A 9,214-nucleotide genomic window follows, 5' to 3' on the forward strand; every position below is an offset into this window, starting at 1 on the left:
TCACCTTCCTGGCAGGATCGCTGCGCCGCTTAACCCCGCCAGCGTCGACCGAGCCGCAGCGTAAACCTCCGGCAGCCGCTCGGCAGGAAGCAGGCTGCCGAGACGTTCCCCTCGTTTTAATTACGCCGCTTTAAGTTTGCACCTTACGTAGCGCGGGCCCGCGCCGCGTTCGCTTGCGTGCGAGCATCGCGTCCCCCGTYTTCGTGTGCTTGACTTGTGCTGGAGACGGATCCTCCCGGCGACGGCTCCGACCCCACGTTTTCGCTCTCGGCAGGGGCAGGAAAGCGCTCTCTGCTTCTCCGGCGTGTTTCCAGCTCCTCCGCGTTACGTCTATCAAGACCCGTCTGTCCTACTTTCCCTGGAGGAGTCTTTAGCGGGCTGAGGAGCTGTTATCGCACGGGTTGAGAAAGGAGGGAGAGCAAAGGTTTCTTCGGGCTTATTTTTGTGAGCCTCCGGCGATGCCCGCTGCGGGCGCAATTCCCTGATCTCTCYGTCCCGGGCTTCCCGTCTGGCTCCGCAAGTCACGGGTTCGGGCGCTCGGGGTGCCCCGGCACCGAGCTACCCCCGGCAGGGACGTCTGAACACCCTGGGCAATTCGGGTCTCGGGTGCTAAGGGTCCCGTTTCCCGCACGTAAGTGCTAATAAATGTGCGGGAGCGTGCGAGGAAGCAGCRCCCGCGGTGACGGCTGGCTGCGGCRCGACGGCGGCCCGGGGACCCGGAGCACCCAACCGACCGGCGAACAGCTGAGCAGCATCAGCAGGGGACACAGATGTAACATGTTGGCTGAGATTCTCCTGGGAAGCGGGATAATCCCGTCCGGAGTTTCCTAAGGCAAAGCGGCTCCCACCGCTCTGGCAATGCCGCATCCTGCAAGCGGCGGGGCCGCGGGGTGAGGGCACGGCGGCTCCCCGCCGGCTCGGCGGCCAAGGCTCTTTGCTTCCCCTGCTCGGCTCTTGCTTCGTTATCACCAGCTGYTTTATCAGCCCCGAACGAACGCTGTTGGGGTGGGGGACGGGGACAGGGGGTTAGCAGGAAAACAAAGCAAAACAAGACTTTTTGGGTTGGACCAAAAGGATTTTGTTCCTTTCTTCCTCCGGTGCTTGGGAATYGCTAGAAGTTTTAAAGAGCGATGTACAGCAGGCTCAGAAAAATCCTAGGAGAAGCGCGGGCCATCCCTGCCTGAAATCCCCTGGGCCGGAGGCTAAACGCTGGGGAAACGACGGCTGTTTCTGGGAGGAGAAGTGCTACCCAGGGGGACCGTCTGGTGACGCAGAGCAAAGCCGGAGCTCCCGACACACCCATTGCACACGGGCGGTTTGTCCTATCGACCAGTTCAGCCCTGTGTCACCAGTGCRTCCATTGCTGCCTGGCAATGTGTTTGCAGGTTCTTTCTGAAAATCCCGCATGCCCTAGGACTTGGTCCTGGTGATCTAGGTGCCTCAGGTCCTGCTGGTGCCCTTGGGCACAGCTGCCTGCTTGAGATGCTTGAAGCAGATGTTCCTCTTCCCACCGCATTAGTGGGATCTGATCTTTTGGGCATCTATGATGATCCCTCAAACCCACAGAATAGTTGAAGGTGAAAGGGACCTCGGGAGATCATCTGGTCTAACTTCACTGCTCAAAGCAGGGGCAGCTAGAGCTGGTTGCGCAGGACCATGTCCAGTCAGGTTTTGTAGATCTCCAAGGATGGAGGCTCCACAGCTTCCCTGGGCAACCAGAACTGGACACAACCCTCCAGATGTGGCCTCACCAGGRCTGAGCAGRGGGGAAGGATCACCTCCCTTGACCTGCTGGCAATGCTCTTCCTAACATAGCCCTGGATACTGTTGGCCTTCTTTGCAWCAAGGGTGCACTGCAGGCCAGTGTTCAACTTGTTGTGCCCCTGGACCCCCAGGTCCTTCTCAAAAAGCTGCTTTCCAGGTAGTCAGCACCTACATGTACCGTGGGTTGTTCCTCTCCAGGGGCAGGACTTTGCATTTCACCACTTTGAACTTCAYGAGGTTCTTCTCTCCCCCTTTCTCCAGCCTGTCGAGTCCCTCTGAATGGCAGCGCAACCATCTGGTGTACCAGCCACTCCTCCCAGTTTTGTGTCATCTGTGAACTTGCTGAGGGTACCTTCAGACCCATCATGCAGGTCGTTATGAAGATATTCAACAATACTGGCCCCAACAGCAGCCCCTGGTGGGCACRACTGGCCTCCAGATAGACTTGTGCCTCTGGTCTCAGAATAAATAGCAACCTTCTACATGTGACTTGTCTTTGATAAGGATGTGAGTACTTGCAAAACCATGACGGACCCTTCCACAGGAAACTTGACCTTGTGAGTTCCCATGCCTCTAGACTGATTCGTTCTTGGCAATACCAAGCGCCAGCAGAACAGTTGAAGTCACTGGGAGCACTGGGAGAATCATCCTGCCGTGTGTCAGCTGGGCACCTGAAACACGGTTCATCTTGAGTGAGTGACCACTTTGTAAACGTGAATCTTCCCGGTGCTAGAGAGCCTGATGGTCCAGAGCCCGGCTGAAAGCTGCCTGGCGTGTGCGGGTGGGCAGAGAGTTGTGAAGAACTCGTGTTTTGTTATTAATTTGYCATTTCTTGGATTTGCACCAGGTTTCAGGTTCAGGTACAGTTTTGCCGGTTTGCCTTTTCGGGTTGGTTTTGCTTTGTTTTGTTGCTCTGCGACAGCACATCCCACGGCCTCCGTGGCCGGCGAGGGGCTCGATACACCGGCCCTGCCTTGCGCACGTGCCCTGAGCAGGCAGACAGGCCCTCTCCGCTCCCACGTCTGTCAGTGCCACGGGCGAGACCGGCGGGCTAAGCCTGTCTGACAGATTTGGTGCAGCTTAGTGTGCGTGTAAATGCACACTAACGTCGGGTCCACGCTCTCCTCGCTTTCTGAGGGAGTTGCCACGATCTGTAAATTCTGTAAAGCCCTGGTGCCACGCTCGAGCCCTGGTGCCACGCTCGAGCCCCGGTGCCACGCTCGAGCCCTGGTGCCACGCTCCAGCCCCGGTGCCACGCTCGAGCCCCGGTGCCATGCTCCAGCCCCGGTGCCACGCTCGAGCCCTGGTGCCACGCTCCAGCCCCGGTGCCACACTCCAGCCCCGGTGCCATGCTCCAGCCCCGGTGCCACGCTCGAGCCCTGGTGCCACGCTCCAGCCCCGGTGCCACGCTCGAGCCCCGGTGTCACGCTCGAGCCCCGGTGCCACGCTCGAGCCCCGGTGCCACGCTCCAGCCCTGGTGCCACGCTCGCTCTGTCTGTGGCCATTAGCTTCAGGCTATGTCACCCTCTGGCCAGCCACAGGATTTCTGCCCCCCAAAGCCCTCTTCCACCTTGTCTATACCCTAGCCCTTGCACTCTTGAGCTGATGGTCCCCTGGACCCCCTCTGCCTCCRCTCACTGCGTGTGCTGGGATCGTGTCCACCCCGGCCCTCCGAAGAGCCCTTCTAAGTGCCCGGGACTCCTGTAGGGTCTCAGGACTCTGCTCCGCTCTTTTCCTCGGGCTGCACTTTCCGTCTGTGGCACCCGAGACGTTGCTTCTGCTCCGCTTGCCCTGCAGCCGGGCGCGCTCACCTCCGTCCCGGGCTACTCGCCCCGCAGGCAGAAAACCCGCGTGGAGCGGGGCCGCCGGAGAACGGTCCTGTCGGAAACAGGACGAGTAATCAAAATTAGCGGCAGCCCGTTATCTCCGGTGGCACTGAGCAGCTCTGCCRAGAACTGGGGCCGAACGAACGACGAGCCGACGGAGCAGAGCGTCAGGAGCTGCTCGGGGGCCGCAGGGGCGCGAAACGCGGCGCAGCCCGTGCACGAGCGAGCGGCGGCCGGCTTGGAGGGCTCCTTCCAAGCCTGCTCCCTGCAGCGTTGGGTGCTGCTTCTCCTTCCGTCGCTGGAGGGAGCTGCCCCGTCTTTCATTTCGGCTCCAGAATATGGCACTAAGCTGTATTTAAGATACTTGTTTAAAATGAATGAGTTGGGGGATTCGGGGAGTATATCAGGTGGGGACGGAGTCCCAGGACTTATTTCTTCTGCAAATGGATCGTTTACAGAAGCCGGTGAAGCTGCTCGTGCCTTGGGACTCGGCAAACACGTGTCACGGCATCATCATTCACAAGCTTTGGAGAACAGAACAGGCTGGACCAAGAGGCAGAAGAGAGCAGCAGGTCTAGGTCCTGGGCTAGGCAGAAACCAGCGCGTTTGGCTAGTCTGCAACCTTGCCCAAGGTGGCGGTTTGCAACGGGCTCCGCGGCGGCCGGCGCCGGGGCCGGTGCGCTGGGGTGGGCCTCGCTAGGGCTCTTTCTGCAGGCGCTGAAGATCAAACGCGCATCCGGAGAGCGAAGCCGTATTCTGCCAAAAACCCAGGAATCTGTCGAAGGATGGATACGGTGTACCTGCTTCCCCACTTTTTGTCTCATGCGTAAAATAAATGCTTTAGTCTAGTCACATTAGTGGGACTAAACAAGTTTTGAGTGAAGCGAATAGAACATCCTAAAACTCTATTTCCAAATACAAGCGGGAGTAGGGAAAATTCAGGGCAGGGCATAACGGGCTGTTTGTGCAGGTGTTCTTCTGGCTGTGGTTAATCCCAGGACTTTCCCTAGGGAAGAAGGAAGGACACAGGATCCGGGGGAGGCAGGCCTCATCTAAGGATCGGACTGGGTCAGTTATTTGTACTGTTTATACTATTTATACTGTTACTCTGTGGGACTGCTATATTTGCTCTCATCTCTGTTACTAAATTCAGCCTTTTGAAAAACAGATTTCTTTCTTCAATTTTTAGTCATCCTAGAAATAAGCTAGGCTTTTCCCTACCTGGATGAGCCTTTGTCTCCCCATTTTATGTTGTACAGTAAAGTAAATAAGAGCTTRCCATTTTCTCCAGCTTCAATCTCAGCTGGAAAGAGATCAGTGCACCTCTGGAGTTTACCTGATGAGCAAGTCATCTTCATTAAGGCTTCTGAGAGAAATTAAGCAATCAGTGGATCTAAAGGTGTAATTGTTTCCCACAAGCAGTAACAGATACTTTGGGAGATGAGATTACTAGGCACATGCAACATAAACAGGCAAAAGGCTATTCCTTTCTGTGTCTTTTCCTGATCAAAAAGGAGTTAAATCAATTTACGTAATCCTGACCTCAGCCTTTGCTCTTACTCATTAAGTTTGTGAATACTTCCATAGCACAAGGTTTTCCAACATGTTATCTGTGCATCAGGGAGCTATTACTCAGAAAAAAAAAGTCTGCAAAAAGGGATTGAGAAACACCAACTCATTGTCTTGCTACACCAGAGCCAGCATTTCAGAGGAAAATGCACTAGTCCCTACCTTTATACCTTCTGGAGACTGAAAACCACTTCTGGGGGCTATAGCAGGGACAGCTGTCTCAGAGAGGTCCATAGGGCTACAGCTAAAAATTCAGGCCAGAAGGAAATATTATGCTCTGGTCCAATAACCAATAAACTAAGTTTCCAAATCAGGAATGAGGCAAGGATTCTAATGTGATTTGCACTGGTAAACCATCAAGCAAATAATCCAGCCAGGATATTTACAGGCTTGTTTTTATTAAAAGACATCTTCAGAAAAGATATTTTAGTACAAAAAAAAAGTTTAAAATACACAAACTACTTTTTTTTTCCAGAGCCAACGTTTATAAATTACACCACATTGTTATTAACACTGCATTTAAATATATAGTAACAAATTAAAACAGGAAATTCATCAAAAAGATCCAACATCCTACAAATGACTATTTACAATATTTAGCAGCTAGGAGCTCTAGCACAGTAGTCAATATGACTTCAATAGGGCAGGATGCTTGGGAATCCCCAAGATGGAAGCTTGGCCTGTAACAGTTTTCAGTGATCTGTTTTGCCCACATCTCCCCAGAAAGCCTCCTCTTACACCCGCTCCGAAGGTAAAAGCTATGCTGCATTTCAGGACATGCACATGAGAAGTCAGCGGTGTTCTTGCAGAGAAATCTCGCCGTACCCTGGCCCTTTAAAGCCAATTCATTTCAGGTCACTCTAGAGGGACAGTGCTACCTGCTCTGCAAAGGATGGGGACTCTTTCTGGAGAAGGCAAACCTCCAGGCTTTGAGGAGATTCACGGCTGCAGCCAACTCAGAAGATCAGGCTGGAGAGACAAGGCTGGTCTTGCCCAGGGTCAGAACTGCTCCGTACCTCTGCTGTCCTAGAGCTCATCCTAGCCATGCTCAGCAGCAGTGATGGGCTCCAGGCAGAGCTCAAGAGTCAGACTGCAACCAGAAAGGCTCTCCAACATCTCTTCTGGTCCCTGTGTAATCCAGAGTGGGATCTCACTCATTTCTTGGAACAGAAGGAATTTTCCCTGCTCCTGGCAAATTCCAGCACAGCCACAAATACATGGCTTTGAAGCCTTAGAGGGCAGGGAAGTCAAGTGAGCCTTAGGTCCCCAAAGTGTCTTTCCCACTGAAACTCATGTTCTTACCGGGTTTAAATCACTGGAGTGAGGGCTGGGCAGCAAATACAGAATTGAGATGTCAGATGCTCATTGCCTCCACAGCGGTGGCAGGAGGAAGGAGGGCCTGGGGGGACATTCAGAGGAAAGTATGTACAACTTGATTTGGGGACAATGGTGAGAGATGGGACACCAAAGCCCAGTACCCAACTGTTCTGGCCAGGGCAGCAAAACACTTCCATGTACCTCCCTCTCCCCTGGCCTCAGCACTCAGTTGAGCTGATCAACACCAACACAGAAGTATTCAGGCAGGACAGAAAGCACCAGATGCCTTTAACTCACTGCAGCGGCACGAGGCAGGTTTGAAGACTCCTGCTTCTCCCTGCTGGCAGTTCCTCTTCTGGTTTGAGAGCTCTCATCCATCAGTTTCAGCAGCACAAAGCTGTTTTACCTACAGTGAGAAGCTGATAACCGCACTGTGCCATGCCACAGTCACTGCCCACTAAAGGGCCACTAGCAAGAGAAATGATCCTCTGTGGACTTCCTGGGGAGGGTAGGTTTATTTTCTGTAAACACCAAGTGATGGAGCTYGTATCTGTGCTCCTCAGAGAAGAAGGTCAAGTCTGAAATGGCAGCTTTAGGATTCTGCTTCCAGCTCTGTGGGTTGGATTTTCATGGTGGTTGACTTCAGAGGGTAGTACCTCCCCTTCCATGTCTTCCAGAAGATGCCTTGTTTGCGCTCGTGCCTCTGGCGGGGAATGGAGCGGAAATACTTCCCATTGAGGTTGGCATGGCCACAGGTACTGAACCACCAGCCACCTACCAAGGCAATGCAGAGGCAGGTTTAATCCACAGCACTTCCAGACAGAAAAGAAAACCGGGTTTAAGGTAGCTGCTGCCCACATCTCCCCCACTCTCTAGTGCTTTGGGAAGTTAAAAGATGACGTTGCACACATTTGGGAATTCCCAYACACTAGAAATCTTTGCACAGACTTCGTAGCAGCTCAGGCCTAGACTGAGCCCTGTTTGTAGATCCCTGCTGCTCTTTTGCTTGCATGCAAAAACTAACCAATCCCTTCAGCAGCCCCATCTCAGGCTTTTGGGCTGGCCTCTGCTTTTCTTGAAAGGTTTCCGAGCAAGGTGGCAGCTAGCAAAACTGTTAGGAAGACAGATCTTGACCYGTGCATCTGAACCACAAACTTCCCTTGGTTTCTGCTTATTTCCAGTTCCCYGCATGGCTCCTCCCCAAGATTCTTCCTGCAGGTTTTCCAGGGAAACGGGGAACAAGCCAGGCTCAACACCAAAGGGGTCTAGTGTAGCAGTGCTCCTGTCCCAGCCCACTCAGCCCACCCAGTCCTTTCGCCTGCAGGCTCTGCCCTTGTGCTCATGAACAGCACTGAACAACGGAGGGTAGAAGGGAAGGCACACGTCCCCCGCTTGGAAAGGAAGAGTTTACTGACCTGACAGGTGTTTGGCACAGTTTGTGTCAGCTTTGAGATCATGGTCACGATCTCGAGTGGAGAAGGGCAGCTGCCTGAAGTCCCCAACAGCATTTTCCAGTTCTCCAGACAGAGGTCCCAGCAGGTTGAGCGTGTAGGCTGTGCTCTCTCCACCAAGGCTGAAAACAAACTGTACCACCTGGGAATTTCCCTCCCAGTCTTCCAGCTCAATCAAGAGATTGTGTCTTCCCTCTTGGACAAGGTGATGTATTTTCTCCAGGCCCAGCCAGAAGTCACCTGAAACACAAGACAGTTTGCATTGGTTGCAGATCCACAAACATGCTGTGCAAAGYGGAGGAGAAGGCTGCTTCAGAGAYAGGCAGGACCCTAAATAGGACAACCCTGGACACTCCAGCATTCGGACTTTGGCACCTACAGCAAAAGTCAGAAAGAGCAAGGTCACTTGGTCTGTGAAAAGTGTCCTCCCCCTCCTCATCCCAACACTGTGCTGTGGTGGGTAGAGATCTCCAGGGGCCAGCAAGAGGGAACATCTTGTGCTGTATTGAGATATCACTTATCCCATGATAAGACAACAGACGCCATCATCCACCTACCATGAAGGTCTCCAAAGCCATTCTTATAGGCGTCCCAAAGTTGGTCAAAGTCCACAGAGCCATCTCTACGCCTCTGGACCACTGTCCAGCCACCTTCTGCGGGAGCAGAGAATTTGGTCATTTCAGGACTACAATTTGCAAGACCACTGTGCAAAGCCTGGCAGGATACACAGCCTCTCCACCGCTTTACCTGCTGTTATGTCGCAGTAGACCTTGAAGGGCTGAGACCCAGAGGGCTGGACCTGGAAAACCCCGCTGCTCTGCTGCCCTTCCAGGAAGAGCTGCTGGCAATTCTCCGGGAGCTCTGCGGAAGGAAAGAGCAGGCGGTTAAGACGACAGCCCCGGGTCTCGCTTCCTCAGCGGGTTACTCCTGTCGCAACCCCAGCACGAGCCCGGCCGGACGCGCGCGCCGGTCACCGCGGATCCGCGGACATCAGCGCAGTTTAAAACGCTAGTGCTGCGGTGTTTTCCAGTTTACCCAAATCCAGCTTCTCGGGCGCCTGTCCAAGGCAGAAGCTGGGCGGCAGGCCAGGGTCTGGTGACCCGGGATCGGAGAGCACGGAGGAGCCCCGCGAGCTTTCCAGCTCCCTCCGCGCCAGCCGCGGGCGCGCAGCAGCCCGCTTCGCAGCGGCCGTGCGCCGGGGGCGGCCTCGAGCCTTCCCCCACCTCACCCCCGAACGGCAGGGCCGTCTCCCGGGGGCAGAAGGAAACCGCAAAGCGGGTCTCGGAG

The 9,214-nt window shown here is 54.4% G+C and overlaps 1 protein-coding gene across 1 annotated transcript in view; it reads right to left on the bottom strand.

The window, feature by feature from the left end:
* Window positions 1-5,536: 5,536 nt before the first annotated feature.
* The window catches only part of ANGPTL4 (angiopoietin like 4), a 10,464-nt gene continuing 6,786 nt past the window's right edge, over window positions 5,537-9,214 (bottom strand). The window contains exons 5-8 of the mRNA XM_085308550.1: window positions 8,675-8,788; window positions 8,485-8,580; window positions 7,892-8,167; window positions 5,537-7,250 (exon numbers count right to left, since the gene is read on the bottom strand). Of these exons, the coding sequence (XP_085164676.1) occupies window positions 7,069-7,250; window positions 7,892-8,167; window positions 8,485-8,580; window positions 8,675-8,788 (668 nt within the window). The 3' untranslated portion in view covers window positions 5,537-7,068. The remainder of the gene's footprint in view (window positions 7,251-7,891; window positions 8,168-8,484; window positions 8,581-8,674; window positions 8,789-9,214) is intronic.

This window comes from Rhea americana, unplaced genomic scaffold, assembly GCF_003343005.1.
Source record: "Rhea americana isolate MKP2758 unplaced genomic scaffold, rheAme1 scaffold_278, whole genome shotgun sequence".
NCBI classification, from domain to species: domain Eukaryota; kingdom Metazoa; phylum Chordata; class Aves; order Rheiformes; family Rheidae; genus Rhea; species Rhea americana.